General features: G+C 36.8%; 2 protein-coding genes across 4 annotated transcripts; one reads left to right on the forward strand and one right to left on the reverse strand.

Annotated features, from left to right (window-relative positions):
• Nucleotides 1–7,322: 7,322 nt before the first annotated feature.
• Nucleotides 7,323–15,157, forward strand: LOC104108369 (uncharacterized). 2 transcript variants are annotated; one of them, XM_009617386.4, is made up of 7 exons: nt 7,323–7,536; nt 7,791–8,029; nt 9,280–9,519; nt 10,888–10,999; nt 11,107–11,281; nt 13,900–14,140; nt 14,588–15,157. In XM_009617386.4, the coding sequence occupies exons 2-7, from the start codon at nt 7,846–7,848 to the stop codon at nt 14,869–14,871; spliced, it is 1,236 nt and encodes a 411-aa protein (XP_009615681.1). In that variant the 5' UTR covers nt 7,323–7,536; nt 7,791–7,845; the 3' UTR covers nt 14,872–15,157. The 2 variants fall into 2 exon arrangements, with proteins under 2 accessions (XP_009615681.1, XP_009615679.1); XM_009617384.4 differs by having other exon boundaries at nt 7,367–7,536; nt 14,582–15,157.
• Nucleotides 15,158–15,727: 570 nt separating this feature from the next.
• Nucleotides 15,728–19,130, reverse strand: LOC104108368 (ubiquitin receptor RAD23b). Of its 2 annotated transcripts, none has more exons than XM_018774904.3 (12): nt 18,885–19,130; nt 18,095–18,256; nt 17,913–17,951; nt 17,672–17,727; nt 17,553–17,597; nt 17,236–17,413; nt 17,007–17,141; nt 16,865–16,930; nt 16,637–16,684; nt 16,445–16,554; nt 16,108–16,186; nt 15,728–16,013 (listed from the first exon to the last, which is right to left on the reverse strand). In XM_018774904.3, exons 1-12 carry the CDS (start codon nt 18,948–18,950, stop codon nt 15,897–15,899), a joined length of 1,101 nt encoding a protein of 366 aa, XP_018630420.1. In that variant the 5' UTR covers nt 18,951–19,130; the 3' UTR covers nt 15,728–15,896. The 2 variants fall into 2 exon arrangements, with proteins under 2 accessions (XP_018630420.1, XP_009615678.1); XM_009617383.4 differs by having other exon boundaries at nt 17,672–17,730.
• Nucleotides 19,131–20,238: the final 1,108 nt, after the last annotated feature.

Raw genomic sequence — 20,238 nt, forward strand, 5'->3', positions numbered from 1 at the left:
GGTCGGTGATGTCATTCGCCCATTGGATGATTTGAGCCCGGTGAGGCTAAGTTATATGGTACAGATTTGGTGAAAGAAGCCTTGGAAAAGGTAAAGTTGATTCAGGAGCAACTTCGTACGGCACAATCCAGACAAAAGAGTTACGCAGATCAGAAAGCGCGTGATTTATCGTTTATAGTGGGTGAAAAAGTTCTCTTGAAAGTTTCGTCGATGAAGGGAATCATGAGATTTGGGAAAAACGGAAGTTGAGCCCAAGGTTTATAGACACATTTGAGGTGTTGAGACGAGTTGGGAAGGTTGCTTACGAGCTTGCTTTGCCTCCCAGTCTATCAGGGGTTCCTCCGATTTTCTATGTATCTATGCTTCAGAAGTATCATGCCGAACTATCACATGTGTTAGACTTCAACACAGTTCAACTAGATAATAGTTTGGGCTATGAAGAAGAACTAGTTGCCATTGTTGATAAACAGGTTCGCCAGTTAAGGTCCAAGAGGATTTCTGCAGTAAAAGTTCAGTGGAGGGGCCAACCAGTCGAGGAAGCAACTTGGGAGGCCGAGGAAAACATGCGGACCAGATATCCACACTTATTCAGCACTCCGGGTACAATTCTAAACCCGTTCGAGGACGAATGTTTGTTTAAGAGGTGGAGAATGTAATGACCCAACCGGTCATTTTGACTTTTAGAATCTCGTTCCCCTAAATAAAACTCCTTGTATTTGGTTTTATTAATTTATGACTTGCGGGGATGATGGGTTCGAGATTTGGAAGTGTTCGGGTTGATATCAGAACACTTGGTTCCTTAAGTTGGCCTTAAAATGCTAAGTTTGACTTCGGTCAATATTTTTAAAAAAGACCCCGAAAAAATAATTTTGATGATTCCAACAGCACCGTATGGTGATATTGGACTTAGGAGCGTGTTCGAAATTTTATTTGAAAGTCCGTAGTTAAATTAGGCTTGAAATGTAAAATAGGAATTTAAGTTTGGAAGTTTAACCGGGGAGTTGACTTTTCGATATCGGAGTCGGAATCCAGTTCTAAAAATTTTCATAGCTCTGTTATGTCATTTATGACTTGTGTGCAAAATTTGAGGTCAATCATACTTAATTTGATAGGTTTCGATATCGAATATAAAAGTTGGAAAATTTAAGTTTCATTAAGCTTGAATTGTAGCATGATTCGTGATTTTAGCGTCGTTTTATGTGATTTATGGTTTCAAATAAGTTCGTATGATGTTTTAGGACTTGCTGGTATATTTGGTTGAGGTCGTGAGGGCCTCGGGTGAGTTTCGGATGGTTAACAGATCAAAAGTTGGACTTAAAACAGCTGCTGCAATTTTTCTTTTCTGCTGGAAATTTTGGGCTGAAATCGAAGTCATGGTCGAGTCCAGGATCGAGACCCAAGATCGAGGCCATGATCGAGGGTCATGACCGAAGACCCATGATCGAGGGTCATGATCGAAGGTAGGGCTCGAGGGTCATGATCGAAGGTCCAGGCTTGAGGGCCGTGATCAAAGGCCCAGGCTCGAGGGCCATAATCGAAGCCACGATCGAGGCCGAGGATCGAGGCCATGACCGAGGCAGGACCGAGGGCTGCCTGGGCAGAACTATAAAGGAGGGGACTTCGTCCCATTCTCCATTTTTGATAAATTGGAGCTTGAGCAGAGGCGATTTTTGATAGATTTTCAAGGAAAGACATTGGGGTAAGTGATTCTAACTCGGATTAGGTTAATGTACACGAATATATCATTATTTATACCATTTAATTAGTCTTTTGAGTTTGAAATTTTGGAAAATTTTAGAAATCTCATAGAAACGAATGTTTGAGATTTCGGTATCGATTCGGAGTCGGATTTGAGTGAAACTGGTATGGTTGGACTCCTAATTGAATGGGTTGTCGGATTTCGTAACTTTTCTGGATTTCGAGACGTGGGCCCCACGGACGAATTTTTAATTATTTTTGGATTTTTATTGAAAATGTAGTATTTTCTTATGAAATTGATTCTATAATTTTTTGGTGAATGTATCGAATTATTTTTGGTTAGATTCGAGCCATTCAAAGTTGGATAATCGAGGAAAGGGTCTACTAGTAGATTAAATTAGAACAAGACGAGGTAAGTCTCTTGTCTAATCTTGTGAGGGGAAAATTACCCCATAAGTGATTAAATTAATAATTGTTGCTAATTGTGGCGGCTACGTACACACGAGGTGATGAGAGTTCGTACGTAGCTACTATCTATGCTAAGTCCAGGTAGTTTAGGACTCAAAGCATGAATTATGTGTGTAAATTATATTCTTTATTTAATTAAATTATTTGAAATATATTTTTGAATTGTTAGGAAAATATAGTAAAAGATGGGAATCTCATATACTTAATTTTCTGTTTAAATTAATTAATTGTTAAAAAAATTATTCATCCTCTCGAATTAATCTTATAATAAATACACTCTCATTCCGGAGGTACATAAGAAAAAGTCCTCCTTTCTTGTGGAGCGGGCCGAATGCCTCGGCAGTATAGATGCATCTATGGATCGCGCCGCACGTCCCTCGGCAGTGTACACGACACTCTGGAACGGGCCGTACGGCCTCGACAGAAATCGTGCCTAATAATAATAATAATTACACGATACCTTGATGTTTTAATGGCAGCTTGTGAATTTAATTAATAGATTGGAATTTTTTGCATTTGAAGGAATTTAATTATTTCTGTTGGTTAAATGAGAATTATCGTAAATTATATGAATCATGTTGATTTAAATATTCTATTTTATTTCAATTATTATTATTGACCCCTTAGTAAGTGTCAAAGTCTACCTCTCGTCTCTGCCTCTTCGAAATTAGGCTTGATACTTACTGGGTACACGTTGCTTACGTACTCATGCTACACTTGCTGCACTTTTTGTGCAGGATCTGAGACATGCACTTGTGGAGGACCTATTATCGCACACCTACGTTATCCGGAGGCATAGTGGTGAGCTGTCTTTCTGAGCCGTTCTGCAGCTACCAATGACTCTTCTTGTATTTGCACTCTGTCTATTTTATTTTAGACAGTATTTGGAGTTTTGTATAACTTACTATATGCTCATACACTTGTGACACCAGGTCTTGGCACAAACACTGGTAGAATTTGGATTTGTATTATTTTCCTTGGATTTAAATTAATCAGTACATTTTCTACTTTCATTAATATTGCTAGGAAAAAGAATAAAATTATCTAGAAAATTATTAACGAATGATTCATATATGTTTAATTTATTAGTTTGGCTTGCCTGGCTATAGTGTTGGGCGTCATCACGACCTTTAAGTGAAATTGGGTCGTGACATCATCCTATATTATCACTTTTGCTTTCCTTATAAATTTAGTACTATTTATCTGATTTGATATATTTGTGATGGTTGTTTCAGTTATTTGAAGAGGTATATCAAATCTAAAGTGAGTTGTACGACCTCATAATAAATCGTTGCTGGCACACTACTTGTTCTTATTGCTAACAATATCATGCCTCTTGATCTCATATTTGCAAGTAATGCATGGCATAGGAATATTATTTCGATTTCGCAGGAGGCATCTACAAAGGATAATCTCGCTATACCAGGATCGATTTTTTATAATATAGTCTTGAAAGCTCATTCTTGTTCAAAATTTAGTTTTGATTGTGCTTTCTCATACACTTGTATGGACTTCTTAATATTATATTTTTTTCAACTTAAAAAATAATTTTACTCATATGATAAATTTAAAAATTAATTTAATTAGATTCTCTTGCTAAATAATTAATTGAAAGATTTAATTATTTGGTTTTAACATAAAATATAATTTACTTTCTATTGATTTAGATTCTTAATATTAGTTCATCTCATGTTTGAATATTTAACCGTGATTATAATTTTATTCACCATAAATTTTATTTTCAAAGAGTAAAAAGATCGATGACATTCGACTTTTAGATATTTATGTTTGCAAAATCATTAATGGTGTTGGCCCTTACCAGTATTTTTCTTTCTTTTCTCACACATTTATATTCTTAAAACTTTTCTTAGTTGTTCTTTAATAATTGGGTATAATTTTCTATATTACACAAAAAATTAATTAAAAAATATTATTTGAATAGGAAAGCAATTCAAATATAATATAATAATATATTATCGTGGGAATTTTTTTCTCAATTTCAACACTTTATGCAGTCTGTTTTACATTACTTCTATTTTTTTGGTATTGAATATTATAAAGTGGTAATGTATTACCAATATGGAAGACTATTATAAATTTAATTTTATTAAACCTTCCTACATATTTTTAATAAAAATTCAATAGACAAGATTGTATTAATTTTAAAAATCTTAAACATTAAAAAAATTGACATAGAAGTTATTCTAGTCCAAAAAAATAAGTTATTACATCTATGTCCTTTTTCTATGAGTTCTTCTGTTTAATATTTTAGGGCTATTTTGGTCTATCAATATTATATTCGCGCTTTTATAATAATATGGGCTCTCCTGTTTCTAAATGGATTTGGACAATATAATATGTTTTTAAATTAAATTAGTAATATAAATTTTTTAAGAAGCATATCCTACAAGTAATAGGATTACAAGGCTAATATCTATGCCCGAAAAAAATATACTATTAGGATTAATCATGTAGGATTCATAACGTGTAGTATTATGTCCTAAAACTAATGGGATTACAAGTCTAATGTCTAGAATTCCGATTATGTCCTTTTATTGTGAGTTATTATGTTTAATATTAAAATGTTATTTTTGTAATCCAACATTTTACTCATACTTATATATATATATATATATATATATATATATATATATATATATATATATATATATATATATGAGAGAGAGAGAGAGAGAGAGAGAGAGATTGCGATTTATAAATGCATTTCACAATTGACACTAATACGGATTGGCGACTTATAAATCTATGGCGAAATACATAAAGCGCCCCTTTAAGTTGTCCCCAACAATCATTTGAACACCTCAACTAAGGCCTTTTTCATTTAAACGTTTCACATGACTAAAAGGTGAACTTAATAAATACCTGGCCTCACCAGCCCTCGTCGCGTGTGTTACACCTCTGGATTCGCGCGTGTGTAAGTAATCCCAACGGTAATGTAGCGGTTTTTTTGTGAAATTTAAAAAAAAACCCTTAATGAAGTCCCTAATTTAAATTCCCAAACCCAACCCTAAAAATTTATTTCACTTCTATCACCTCTCCAGCCGTGTATATCTTCTCCCTCCCTAGCAAAGCAGCAAAAATTCTTTTCTTCTCTCTCTATCTCTCTCTCTCTCTCTCTCTCTCTCTCTCTCTCTCTCTCTCTCTCTCTCTCTACTTCTTCTATTTCAATGGAACCTGTTGTTAATTGCAAATGTGGCCAAATTACTCCTTTAAAACTTTCGTGGTCACCATTTAATCCGGGTAGAAGATTCTATGGCTGTAGATTTGGGAAAGTTGTCGATGGTGGATGCGATTTTTTCCGTTGGTATGATGTTGAATTGTCTGAACACTATACCAAGGTCATGTATGGATTATTAAAGAGGGTAAAAAATCATGAAGAAGAAAAGTCGAAGTTGATGAAGAAACAGAGGATTTTGGTGTGGTTGCTTGTAATTGTAACTCTGACTTAGTTTTTGAGGGAATCTTCTATTATTTAGGTGTATGGTATATGTATATTGGTATGTAACCCCATTTATTTTACTGCAATGTTATTGATTTATGGCCAATGTTGCCTATTCAATGTAGTTGAAATTTACAATGTGTATGATAAAGTTTTCAATGATCAAATGTGTTTTAGTTTCTGCAAAAAAATTAGACTGCTGAAGCAAAGGTGGAATAATCCGATCTCATAATAGCAAAAAACTATACTGCCAATATCATAATAGCAAAGGTTGATTAATCTGAAAAACTGAACTAACAAAAGCAGGTTCATATACATCCCATACGAAAGTAAGGTTCATACATATGACCAAATGACCAACATAAGTAGGTTCAAAATACTTCACAAAATATGGTTCATACACATGACCCAAAATACAAGAAACTTCTTCAACATTTATATCCTCGTCTGAAAATGTAGCCATAGTTTGTTATGCATTTATAGCACTACCCTCAGCAGTATTTACTTTTATATCCTCAACCACACTTATACCAATACCCTCATCAATATTTACTCCAATACCCTCATCAACAGTTACATTAATACCCCCATCAGTATTTACTTGAGTACTCTCATGACCATTTATACCTATGCCCTCATCGACATTTACACCAATGCCCTCACAAACATGTACACTAATCCCTCGACCACCCCTAATTTCTGTATTAGTTGTAGCTTGGTCACTATCACCAACCTGTGAGGAAGGTAAATATCACACAGGTACATCCTACTCCACAACCTCTAAATTATCTATTACATGACTCACATAGACATCAAAGAGATTCCCATCCTTCAGGTCTTTAATTAAATTTAGTAGTTGATAGTCATTTTCAATTGGAAAGAACTTCTGAATTTTAGGACATTGAATAAAGAACCCACCAACTGAGTTGTAGCACATTTCAGGGGTTTCTTTTGTGTACGATAGAAGCTCGAGCAAATAGAAATGGTCTTTGTCCACCACATGCCCTATTTTTTCACCCTCCCCCACATACGTTCCATCAATAAAGTGACCCCCATGATGAAAAATAACACCAATATATTCGTCCATGTGACTCGGTACTGAAAATGACAAAAGAAAACCAGCCAATATTCCCTGACCTTTTTAATTTTCTAGAAGAAAAAAAACCCTAATCTAATAGCACCATAACAGACATATAGCAATAAAATACAAAAAATATATAATCTAAATATACCTTTATGCAATAATCGAAGCCACTTTACAGTTGACTCCCATTTTCACAAAAACTTCACTGTCAAAACCCTAGGACGACCTTCCTTCAAGTGATAAATCTTGAACCAATAATCAATTCGAACAAACCACAACTAATCCTACTTAGTAAGTGAAAGAAATATTGAATTTTGCAACAAAAATCCCAATTGAACCAAGCTTAATCGAAGACATGAAGATGGGTGAAATTCGGTGTGAGAGAGAGAGTTAGACGGAAGAAACGATGAAATTAACCTTTATGATTTATGTTTTTAATTAGATGCCTTTTTCTTATTGTTTATCCCCGTGTCAGCTTCTTATTCGTTCTTATAATAGATATTGGAGGTGTAACACACACGATGGGATTGGTGAGGTCGGATGTTTATTGAGTTTACTTTTTAGTCACGTGAAACGTTTAAATGAAAAAGGCCGTAGAGGAGGTGATCAAATGATCATTGGGACAACTTAAACGAGTTATTTATTTATTTCGCCTAAATCTATTCACCGTCCGAAACTTATAACATTCGTCCAGTTGACAACTTGAAGGAGCCCACTTTTGCTTTTTTTTCTGGTTGTTGATTACAGAAGTCGTAAAAGAAGGTTCATCTTCAGTTCTTGTTCAAATCACGATCATCCGTCGTCTTTCTTTCTCCATCGCTACAAGGTGTGGTTTCTATCGTTCTAGTTAAACCCTCCGGTGGACTTTCTCTTCTATAATGCTAACTCTTTATGATTATTGATTCGTGGCTCGTTTGTCGTTTTCTTAATTCCTGTACTTAGGGTTTATTGGAAAGACGATCTCCTTAACAAATTTACCGATTACTTCTCCTAATTATTGCTTGAATTATGGTTCGATTTATTTATTGATCGACGGAATTGTTCTCCTGTGCAATAAAAGGTTCAATTTTGGGATTTCAGGGTTTGCTATTGGACAATCTTTGAGGAGGAGCTAGATTAAGAGGCTTTTGTGAAGATGTGGGCAGCTTCTTGCCTTGCGTCATGCTGCGCGGCGTGCGCTTGTGACGCTTGCCGTACGGTAGTGTCAGGGATCAGCCGTCGTTCCGCCAGGATTGCCTATTGTGGTCTTTTTGCTTTGTCACTCATTGTCTCGTGGATTCTTAGAGAGGTTGCTGCTCCTTTACTGGAGAAAATACCATGTAAGGTTTTTTTCCCTACAATCATGATGCATGAGCTTTTAACTTGTCAGAGCTTTCTCCTGTTGTCCGGTATTATTAACTTCAATTCTAACGTTGGCACCCTGATGTACAGATGGCTAATTGCTATATCTATGGTCCGCCTCTTGTGTTATTGGCTTTAAGCATCTTCATCCAACTCAGTCTCTCTAAATTTTCGATACTATGCTATCACATTTATTTGGAAAAGCTTGGTGCTTTACCAAAATATAAGTCATTCTCAGCTAAAACTACGAAATACCAAATCAAATTTGTATCCTTGACAAGGATTTGTTAGTAATTTGATGCTTCTCATGGGCCAATTAAGGACTTATGTTTTAAACTGATATTTAAGGAATTTGTAACCCCTTCTACTGATCAAAATTTTATTAATCTCGAGAAAGATTACATCTTGAATTTGTAGAACACGTCTGCCCGTGATTTGATTCTCAGCCATGTCAATTCGACCTGGAAAACTTGCCTATGCAATAATGATGAGTGCAACGCGAATTGCCAATTGCATCTTTGGTTATTAGGAATGTTTTAAGATGGTGAAGGATGGAAGACCCACATAGTTATGTGCATCTGCGAGCTTAGGTAGCATTTGAAGCAGAAGAGCTGTTGTATTGAATAATTAATTTACTATCTCTCAGTGTTGTCTTCCTTGAGGTTTAACGAAAGCAAGGTGATATAAACTAGAGAACTTTTTGAGGAAAATTTTCCTCAAAAGGTTATAATGGTCAGGTAGTGCTCCATACTGCTAAAAAATTTAGAAGTGAAGAGTTAAGAACAAAAACGCAAACCAGTTGCTGTCCTTTGTTACTTGTGGTGAAACTCTTTTTGATAATAAATGAAGGTCAAATATACTTAATGGACGAAAATGGCCAGAAACACTTTTGGCTTGCTGGCTTTGCTTCTCTGAATTTCTGGTATCAAGCTTCCGAGTCTTTAATTATGTGATTAGCAATAGTGAAGCTTTGGCAAGCCGTCTTTGTGTGCAAATGTCTGATCATTGAGTCATAGGATGAAATACTTATGTGTGTGTGTGCGTGTGTCTTTCTCACTCTCTACTGTCCCTTTCAGCCCAGTTAATGCTTTGAGGTTATATTGTGAGCTTATCAGTAGCGCCTTAAATCTACAACCTTTATTTTGATATAGTTTGACTGACATTATCGTTTTTACTCCTAGGGCTTTTCTGATATTCCAAGACATCTTTAATGTTTATTACATTGCAGGGATTAATAGCTTTCATTCGACACCGAACAGAGAGTGGTTTGAGACAGATGCTGTGCTTCGGGTTAGTCTGGGGAACTTCCTATTTTTCACTATCTTAGCAATCTTAATGATTGGTGTGAAGAACCAGAAAGACCCGCGTGACAGTATGCACCATGGAGGTTGGATGATGAAAATCATTTGCTGGTGCCTCATGGTAATATTTATGTTTTTCCTTCCAAATGGAATCATCAGCTTCTATGGTAAGCAATATCATCCCTAAGGAATACACCTTAGTTTTTAATCTTATTGTTCAACCCCCCCACCCCACACACACACAAAAAAAAAGAGAGAGAGAGAGAGAGAGGTAGAGAGAGAAAGACACAAGTTTGCTTAAATAATAAAGTAAATCATTATTATATGGATTTTTCATATCTGTTTAACTTGGGATTCAGGGTAGCTCACTGGGTGGGCTATCCATACCTCCGCCTTGTTAGTGAGGGTTTGATTCCCGTATGTACTCTGCTCCCTCATTACCCACTCTCCTTCCCCTCTATGTATAATTATAAAAAGTTTAAAAATCCGTTTAACTACCTTATACCCTTTTCTGGAGCATAATGTGCTTGTAATATTATTTTGTTGTGCCCCCCCCCCCCCCCCCCACTCCTTTTTCTGCTCAGTGATGTCATTGCTACAGCACCTAGTTGTATCTTTTGTCAAGTTAAATTACCTCAATGAGTTTCATGTGGAGGCATAGGCCAATCTCTCCATCAGTGTAGTGATGAATGATGATTCCTCCAGGGAATCGGATTCCATTGGCGGCTTAACTTTTTCGGAAGTAGCAGCCTCCCTTGACTTAGTTGACTTTTGTCATAGCACGACTGGTGTGAATTCTGATATCACTTCTATTTTGCTTCGCATGAAAATTGCAAGAAGTGAACTCGAATTTGTCAAGACGTGCTAATTTATTTTGTGTAATCATTAGTCGTTTCCAGTGGTTCACCTGGGTTAGTAAATTGTGTCATTGAGGTATGGGTCTTGAGCATGCACATTTTAGTCTTTCGAGCTGTCTTGGGCAGTTCTAGGTAATGAACATTGTGTCTTTTAGTATAAGGAATTATGATTCAGGATTCTGCTCATTGGATTCTCCGAATAATTTAAGTATCACGTTAAGGCAAGAAAATACATTGCCGTAGGACCATACTAAAAGAAATACTTTTCAAAATACTGGAGATCCTAATGTTTCACTGCTGCTGTAGTGAGAAAGACAACTATAATATATTGTCTTTCTCTGTCAGAGTGATTAAGACTTCCACATTGTTGCGCCAATTTTATTCAAGGCGTTAAGGCGAGTATCTAGAGTATCATCTAAGACAAAATAATTAGAAGAATGAGGTATTCTCTTTTTTTCTTGGTTAGCTAATTTGCTGCACTACATATAGTGAGTGGTAAGGTGTAGATAAGATGAGCTGTCCTTTTGAAATTCCTGCGAATTATTGTGCAAAATTTCAAACTCTATTTCCCATACACGTGGATTTGCACCTGAGTGTTTTTTCTTTTCTTGAGAAGCACATGAGTTATTTATTTGATTATACACAGATCCTTATTAAAAAAAAAAATTGTATATACAGAGACAATTTCCAAGTTTGGTTCTGGACTATTTCTCCTTGTGCAAGTTGTGCTCTTGTTGGATTTTGTGCATAGTTGGAATGACAAATGGGTTGGATACGATGAGCAATTCTGGTTAGTTGCATCATGTACTGCATATCAATGTTAGCTGTTCTCGCCATTCTCTTCATTCTAATCTCTCTCCCTGTTCTTGCTTGGACTTTGTTATTGTGTGTTTTCAGGTATGTGGCGTTGCTTGTTGTTTCACTTGTATGTTACGTGGCTGCCTTTGCCTTCAATGGACTGCTCTTCCACTTTTTCACTCCATCTGGACATGACTGTGGGCTTAACACTTTCTTTATAGTGATGACCCTTATAGTCATCTTCGTCTTTGCTGTTGTTACACTGCATCCATCGGTAAGTTTTATATCTTTAATTCCTTTATTGCTGCAGAATACTTCCTTTACTTGTGAACTTTTCCACGAGTTCTAAATTTTGCAGGCTAACAAGCTCTTTTATAGATGTTCATCTGTTTTTCTCATCTGATACCACTAGTTGTACCATAGTTTAAATGTGGCCTTACTGGAAAAGGCAGATCTCTTTTTGCAGTTGAGTTTACTGCAAATCATGGAAGCTAAAAAGCTTGGGTTTTATGTTAGCATATGCTGCATTATCTCTCTCCATGTTAGCATTTTCTTCGTTGCATCTTCAAGGAGTCTGTGAGAAAGCACGAGAAAAAATATATTATTGATGTATTAAATTATAATACAATGAGCCCTATTTATAACTATACATAATACATATCCTACTTCTATTCAATGTGGGACTCCGACTAATTATATATTAACTATATAATTATCTAACACTCCCCCTCAAGCTGGTGCATACAAATCACATGTACCGACCTTGTCACATATGTAACTAATACGAGGACCAGTGAGGGACTTGGTGAAAATGTCTGCAAGCTGATCATTCACAAACTTTGTAGCATTATCTCCTTAGAGTATCTTTTCTCTGACAAGATGACAATCAATCTCAATGTGTTTAGTTCTCTCATGGAACACTGGATTTGATGCAATATAAAGAGCATCTTGATTATCACACACAAGTTCCATTTGGCTGATCTCACCAAATAACAACTCCTTGAGAAACTGTTTAATCCAAATTAGCTCACACGTTGCCATAGTCATTACTTGATATTCTGCTTCTGCACTAGACCGAGCAACTACATTTTATTTCTTGCTCTTCCAAGACACCAAATTACCTCATACTAAGACACAATATCCAGACGTAGAACGTCTATTAGAAGGTGATCATGCCCAATCAACATCTGAGTATCCAACGATCTGCTCATGGCCTCGATCCTCAAATAATAATCATTTGGCTGGAGCTGATTTTATATACCGAATAATGCGGATAACTGCATCCCAATGACTATCACAGGGAGAATTCATAAACTGACTCACAACACTCACATGAAAGGAAATGTCAGGTCTAGTCACTGTGGGGTAATTTAATTTACCAACCAGCCGCCTATATCTTGCGGGATCGCTAAGCGGCTCCCCCTGTCCCAGCAGTTTAGAATTCGGATTCATAGAGTGTTAACAAGCCTACAACCCGTCATTCCTATTTCCGCAAGAATGTCTAAGGCATACTTCCGTTTGACTGATTTCTCTTCTCGGAGCTGGAATTTGTGCACAGCGATAAATCTCTCACGATTGCTCTGATACCATGTGAGAAAGTTCGGGAAAAAATATATTATTAATGTATTAAATTATAATATAATGAGGTACATAATACATGTCCTACTTCTATTCAATGTGGGACTCGGACTAATTACATATTAACTATATAACTTTATAACAGAGTCTTGTCATAAAAAAAATTTACACTCTTTAAATCTGCTAAATTTTTTAGTAGGGTAAGTTCTACAGAGTGGTGGTCAGACCAACGATGTTGTATGGGGTTGAGTGTTGGCCAGTCAAGATTGCTCATGTCCAGAAGATGAAGGTAGCAGAGATGAGGATGTTGAGATGGATGTGCGGGCACACCAAGTTAGATAGGATCAGAAATGAGGTTATTCGCGATTAGGTGGGTGTGGCCTCTATTGAGGACAAGATGCGGGAAGAGCGGCTTAGGTGGTTTGGTCATGTGAGGAGGAGGAGTACAGACGCCCCGGTGAGGAGTGAGAGGTTGACATTGTAGGGCCTACGGAGAGGTAGAGGTAGGCTAAAGAAGAGGTGGGAGAGGTGATTAGGCAAGACATGGCGCAGCTTCAGCTGACCGAGGACATGACCCTCGATAAGAAGGTTTGGAGGTCGAGAATTAGGGTAGTAGAGTAGGTAGTGTAGAGTGTTCATAACATTGGTCCTCCGTAATCTTTACAACAACTCTTCTATATTGCAAGCTCTAAGAAAAGATCACTAATGAAAATATAACTTATTTCACTAGTCAAGATCTAAGTAGCAACAGGAGCAAGTAAAAAGATGAAACACACTTCTTTTGGAGAGCGGGGAGGAAGAGGAGCAGAGTGGAGAGCTAACTCTTGCTAATACTTCTCTCTTGAATGACTCATAGCTGGATTATATTTCTATATATCTCTGTTGAGATGATGCAGCCTTTCCAGGCAGCCCCGTCAGAAATCATCTGTCATTAAGTCTTCTTCTTCCCCGCAACTCCCCAACCCCAATTAAGAAAATAAAACCCTCCTAAGGTCAATAAGTGGATAAGATGTTAAAAGGTTCCTTCATGAGGTGCAAGCTTTTGACAATATCTATGCATGGAAAAAAATTAATTGATGTTCGCCTCTTAATTCATCCAAACACACTATGTCAGTGTTTCCACTGAAAGAGAGACTAGGTTTTGCTGGTCTGTGATCATGATCTCTTTATCTTTAGGTATTTAAGCTTGCTGCTGAATGACCAACTGTGGACGGCGAAATAATTTTTCTATTACTGCTGTTATTGTTGTCAGAATATGAGTTCCATATTGTGGAATTTTCTCCTTTTCTCTGAGATCAAATTTTCTAAATGTAGGTAGGAGGAAGCATTTTACCTGCATCAGTTTTATCTTTGTACTGTACATACCTTTGTTACAGTGCACTTGCAAGTGAACCTAGGGATTATGAGTGCAATGGTCTACATAAGCACTCTAAGGCTGTTTCCAGTGGTAGTCTTGCATTAGGGCTGCTAACAACTGTCCTATCTGTCGTTTACTCTGCTGTTCGTGCTGGCTCTTCAACAACTCTGCTTTCTCCTCCAAGCTCACCACGCGCAGGTTAGTTTCCACCATTTCACAGAGCTATTTTGTTGAGATGTTTTCATTCTCACTGGTTGCACTGTATCAGTTTACTGTTATGTTTTGGCTTATTTTACTTGTTCTAAGGCTTGGTTGTGTTAGTAAATTTCTTATATTATTTTTTGGAAGTGCTCTAACCTATTCTGCTAGTTTAGTAGTTAATTGACCCGATAGATGTAGTTTACATGTGGAGTCTCTTTGCAAATCACTTGAACATTGTACTTGAATTGGCGGAGCAGTTTTATATTCCAACTCAAGTTGCTGGTGTATTTTTATTACTTTTTGCATATTGGCTGCATTCGTATTTCCTGCACTAAGTTTAGCTGATGGAAGCAGTTGGTGTCATTTCCATAAATATGGGCGGAGTATGATCTCCTAATATTTGGATCATTTCCTAAAGAACTAGTTTTTCTGTTGAAGGTGCAGGGAAGCCTTTGCTGCCGTTGGACAAGGTTGATGAGGAGGAAGAAAAGGAGAGGGCCAAGCCAGTCACATACTCCTATTCTTTCTTCCACCTTATCTTTTCTCTTGCTAGTATGTACTCGGCCATGCTTCTTACAGGTTGGTCAACCTCCGTGGGGGAGAGTGGAAAATTGGTGGACGTCGGGTGGCCATCTGTCTGGGTCAGGATCGTGACCGGGTGGGCAACTGCTGCTTTGTTTATCTGGTCTCAAGTTGCTCCAATTCTGTTTCCAGAGAGAGAGTTCTGAGCAACCCAAGTAATGAATATTATAATTTCTAAAATGTAAGCAAGTTTGAACTATGCTTTTGGAGGACCGGCACTTCCATAATGCAAGGATTTCAATGCTCCGTTCTGTCGTGTGGACAATGTTTATGATGTCACTGTGTCGATAAATCCCGAGTACCTTTTCATTTACGAATAACGCACTTGGTGCAAGTTGTCTGATTTCATGTAACTGTACAATTCAGACGAAAATTGTGTGGATATAACTGTGGGCTTGCTTTTATTTAAATGGAGTATGTTTCAGGTGCTAATATTGTGGGGATCTAACTATAAATTGTACATTTCAGATTTAAAAATCAGTTGCTAATCAGTAGCTGACAATAACATGTATATTGTTGTACTTGGCATTTTAAGAACTTAATCGAAAGTGCATGGCAGAACATTATTTCTATCATCGAACCCGGTGTAAGATTTAAAAAAAAAACACCTAGCGTGAGTTCAATGAATTTCTTTTTAAAATAACATTTTTGAGACAAAATAAAAATTCAAAAAATATATAACATGACAATTTATAGCAATACATAACATTTATATGATTCAAAAACACAAGTCTACAAGATTGATTTAGTTATATAACATGATAATGTATGTGTTTAATAGAATGATAAAACACTAGAATATATATTTTCAGCATGCATAAAAATGCGACCACTGCATTTATGCAGTACTAGAAATGATTTATTATCTATTGCTAACATGATAATACATGCAGCGAATTTGTCTCTGGCTGGTTTTTACATCTTGGAACGAAATCCAAAAGTAACTTTCTTTTCGGTTTCTTTTGGGAAAACAATGAGGATCTCCTTCTTGCGGACAAAGTGTGAATAAAAAGAAAAGCTAACAAGTTAAGCTTCCCCAATTGGGGAGAATTTTTGGATCCAACGATTAATCATTAAAGTAAAACCTCCTTTACAATCCATCTCGAGTACTATAAAACTACCCAAAACCTGTTGGTGAATGCAAAAAAATACTGCTAAAATACGTTGCCACTTAATCTTCGTAATCTCCTGCATGCTCCAACAGATAATTTGCGGCTAGTTCCTCATTGCGATCACAAGCCAAAAAAGCCTCAATGACAAGAGCTCTATCAAAACCCATTGCCTCCAGCTGCAAGTGAGAAATAAATTAGTTAAGAGATATTACAAAACCGATGCACAACTGAATGTCCAAGAGCAGCTAGGGTTAAAATGATGTCACATACTCGCTCAATCACCGCCTGCTCTTCTGGTGTGACACTAACTGTGTGGGGTATCTCTTGTTCAGCCTGATCAAAGATGTCCCTGAAAAATAGCCATCCAAAAGTATTAAAATCTCACAGCCAAGAACAAAGCTTTGACCTCTTCCTTTTTCCCAAAATTTTAAGTACTGCCATGTATTAGGATTGCAAAATAATAACATCTTTTTATACTTGACCACAACAGATTTGACAAAGCTAAAATCTTTTGAACTGGAAAGGAGAAATGCTAGGACATCATGGCAATAAATATGTAGAATGCTTCTTCTCTAGCTTGGTTAAGAGCACACTGAAAGCCACTAACCCGTCGGAACCATCTACAGGTTCATTAATTAATTGAAGAAACTCTTGATGATGCTCCTGTATAGATCTTAAAAGTTGAGGATTTTGCTTTCCTAGTTCCTGAAGCATAGGCTGCAAAACAGCATCCAACGTGTACACTCAGATGACAACAACAATAAACTGAATAACGAAAATATTAGAGAACACTACTTACTTGTAAAATTTGTGGGTTAGCTTGAACCATAGAACGTAAAGCTTGGAACTGAAAAAAAAAAATATAAGTTGCAAGAGGATTAAGGAGGTTAGAGCAACTTAGACACACCATATATCCAGAGTGGGATTTATGAATTGGAAGAATGCAAGAAGCGAGAGGTGATCTCGCGACCAAAAGGGAGGACCACATGGAAAAGTGAAAATGAATTCATAATGAATAGAACCATACCTGTTGGTTGTTCCTGAGAAAATCAAGGGATCCAAGACCAGCACCGTTAGCACCAGCAACATTCTCCTGTAACAGCTCCAGTTTAGATCACATAGTGAATACAGGGACAAGACTTGAATATTAATGGAATGCTCTGAAAGACCTGAGGAAACAAATTTAAAGGAGCAGAATTAGGTCCGCCAGAGGAAGGTGCAGTAGGCGCTGCAGTAGTCCCAGCTGCAGAATTAACTCCACCATGAGCAACCGGTGCAGCGACTTCGGCTGTTTCAGGAATTCCCTACAGACCAAAGAAACCTTTATCAAAAACAAAAGACAAACAAACTTGTGCATTCTTTCTACCTTCTTAAAGTGACAGAGGACCAGGAACATACTGAATATAAGTAATCAACAGCTCTTTCAGGATTGTTATAAGCTGCTCGAAGTGCACGTGTAACTGTCTCTTTGTCCCAGCTGCCGCCACCCATATCCATAATTTGTTGTATTGTCTGCTCAAGATTATTGCCAGCAACTAGATTTGACGCAGCTTGACTATAATCATCAGTTGGAAGACTGCAGCAACGTAAAAGACGTTAATTCCCTCTATAGGGTATCGAAACACACTCTCCATGAGTGGTCTGAGAAAAGGAACAGAAGGGATCCAAAAGAACATAGCTTGTATTTTGTAATATACTAGCATAATTTTTTTTACCTAGCTGCTGCAGCATCAGAAGCTGATGCAACATTCTTTGGGGCCCTACACATCATTTGCATCATGAGAAGGAGCGGATCCAACATAAGCAATAGTGATTAGTGAAAGTTGTAACTCACTGTGATGGCGGAGTCACTTCAGGTGCTGGAGTAGGATTAGCTGCAGTAACTGATGGCTGCTGAAAGAAAAGAAATAAGAAAGATTCTATCTCTCTTTTTTTTTTTTTGATGAAGTAATGTGTTCCATGAAAAGAGGCGTCAAGGAGATGCAAAGTTACAAGGAAAAATAAGAAGGTTGCTATCAGAAGATAGATACACTAAAACTACCTAATGAATGAAATCCTGAATGGTTACACAGTACCTGAGCAGATGTTGTCCCACTTGAGCTAGCAGTTTTGCTCTACAGAGAACACATAAATAGATATAAAATCAGTAAATTCTTCGAGTCAAAGTCTCGGGTTAGCATTGGAGATATCAAAACCCAATTACTTAAGAGCAATAAATGTGCACAGGTAAAGATAACCTGAAGATCTACAGGTATACCTTGCTAAGCATGACAACGAGGAAACCATCCTCAGAGACTTTGTTTTCCACTAACGTACTTTCATCCTTCAGCACTTTACCATTGTGAATCAGCAACTGCTGCCCACATGGGTAATTATCTTTTCCTTGCACATCTTCAATGTGTTTTTTGACAGCCATAATCTACAATTCCAAGAAATCACATCTCGCATTACACAAAAAATATAAATTTTAATGACTAATCAATTAAGTGTAGCCCCATCATTTTAAAACTCAAAGCAATCAAATAATTATACCATCCGAGACTCCAGAAATTAGACTGGTAATGTTTTTATTAGTAAAATGCACTTAAACGTTATAAGATTGATAAGGAATTTTAGGTTGAGAGCATTGCGCACCCGATGCTTCTAAACATTGGCTTTATCATGTAGAACAGGCACGCGAGCACAAGTTATAACAACCATTTAGCTTATGTTAACCTAGGGATATAAAAAAGGTGTGAAGCATAAACATCTAAAAACCAGGATTTTATAGCAAATAAATAAATAACTTCAAGCAAATAACCAAATGTATTAACTGGTAAATAGGACAAAATTGCCAAAAAATGCAAATGAGAGTTAAAGTTGTCTTTTTTGCTCATTCAACACTATCAACTTAGCATTTATGAATATAAACACACAAAAAAATAAAAAACGAGAAATGAGAAAGGAAAGGTGAAATTTTGAAACTGGAATTGCATCACAAATGCAGGTATAAATATAAAAGAAAAGGACGCCAAAAAAAAAGGAGAGAGAGAAGGAAAAGGACTAACGGTATCGGAGGGCTGAACCCTAATTTCGAAGTGACTGCCTTTGAGAGTCTTTACAGTGAGCTTCATTTCTGCCAATTAGGAGTGAGAAAAGAACAGGGCTTCACAAAAAAGAACGAAACCCTAGAAACTCCAAATGCTGCTATGGATCGGCTGCCACTCCCCTCCAACACGACACTGCTTTCCAAGTTTTTGGAATATAAAGAATTTGAGAATTCAGCGCTTGGGTGGGGCTTTCAATTTTCAACTGTATAGTTTGCACTTCCTCAACAAATATATGCTGCGCGTGTCTTCCACGTGCCTGAAGCAAAAGTTGCTCTGTAGCAGTGTGTGCCAAACCACGGACCGGCCCAATAACGAGCCCATTATAACAGGCGAAATTGGGCCAAATCGATTCATAGAGCCCGTTTGGACATAAGATTTTTTTTTTTTTTTTCGAAATCAGTGTTCGACCATAAAATTTTCAATTTTCACTTGAAAATGAATTTTGGAATTTTGTCGAAAATTTGAAAAACTCCAAAAAGCTGTTTTTCAAAATTTTCACTCACATCACTCACAAAAATTCAAAAACAACCCAAAATTATATTCATGTCCAAACACAACTCTAATTTTCAAATACTATTTTCACTTTTAAAAAAAAATTTACCTTTTTTTGGAATTTTATAATTCTTATATCCAAACGCCCACATAGACTATTAGCAATGGTGTTAATCGAGCAGATGAATAAGGTAAAGGTTCGATATGTTCGAGAATGGGTAATCTGTCATTTGGGCCTCATACAAGAAGATGTATATCTTCTCCTTCAGCCCAGCTAAATAAGACACGTGGAAGCTTGGAGAACATTAGATCAAATTATGTTGGGCTTAATCTGACCGTCCAACTAAGAAATTAGATAGACATAAAATATTGGATCATATTCTTGATCCTTCTATTGTCACGTGAGATTGTTACCACAACCTATTGTATAGGATTCCATAGTTAGTTATTTTGTTATTCTTTTGGCCAATACTTGTTAGACACTTGTATATGATTCTTTCTTTATTATTTTATTCTCGTAGTTGATAAAGTGTATAGATATGTACACAGTGAATGAAGAAAGTCAGTCGAAAATTATTCGATTATGTCTTCTTTAATTCAGCCTTCCTACATGGTATCAGAGTACCACTAAGCTCTTTCTTCTAAATTTTCTTTCCCTCAAATCCAATTGGTGACTACTGCTGCAACTGGGACTGGATCTGGGACCTCGATAGTCGTGGATCCTAGATCCATATTTCCTTCATGCCTCTGATTCTCCGGGCATGACTCTTGTTGCTTCCTCCTTTGATGGCCAAGGTTATGGTGGGTGGAGGAGATCAAT

Source organism: Nicotiana tomentosiformis, chromosome 3 (assembly GCF_000390325.3).
Source record: "Nicotiana tomentosiformis chromosome 3, ASM39032v3, whole genome shotgun sequence".
NCBI lineage: Eukaryota > Viridiplantae > Streptophyta > Magnoliopsida > Solanales > Solanaceae > Nicotiana > Nicotiana tomentosiformis.

What these genes read in the sequence shown, in the direction of transcription:
- LOC104108369 (XM_009617384.4), top strand. Translation starts at nt 7,846, where the DNA reads ATGTGGGCAGCTTCTTGCCTTGCGTCATGCTGCGCGGCGTGCGCTTGT. An exon ending in TTTACTGGAGAAAATACCAT is followed by an intron (nt 8,030 to 9,279) that starts GTAAGGTTTTTT and finishes ATTACATTGCAG; the next exon opens with GGATTAATAGCTTTCATTCG. An exon ending in TCCAAGCTCACCACGCGCAG is followed by an intron (nt 14,141 to 14,581) that starts GTTAGTTTCCAC and finishes TTTCTGTTGAAG; the next exon opens with GTGCAGGGAAGCCTTTGCTG.
- LOC104108368 (XM_009617383.4), bottom strand. Translation starts at nt 18,950, where the DNA reads ATGAAGCTCACTGTAAAGACTCTCAAAGGCAGTCACTTCGAAATTAGG. An exon ending in GTGGGACAACATCTGCTCAG is followed by an intron (nt 17,731 to 17,912) that starts GTACTGTGTAAC and finishes CTTTTCTTTCAG; the next exon opens with CAGCCATCAGTTACTGCAGC. An exon ending in CTAACCCACAAATTTTACAA is followed by an intron (nt 16,555 to 16,636) that starts GTAAGTAGTGTT and finishes GCTGTTTTGCAG; the next exon opens with CCTATGCTTCAGGAACTAGG.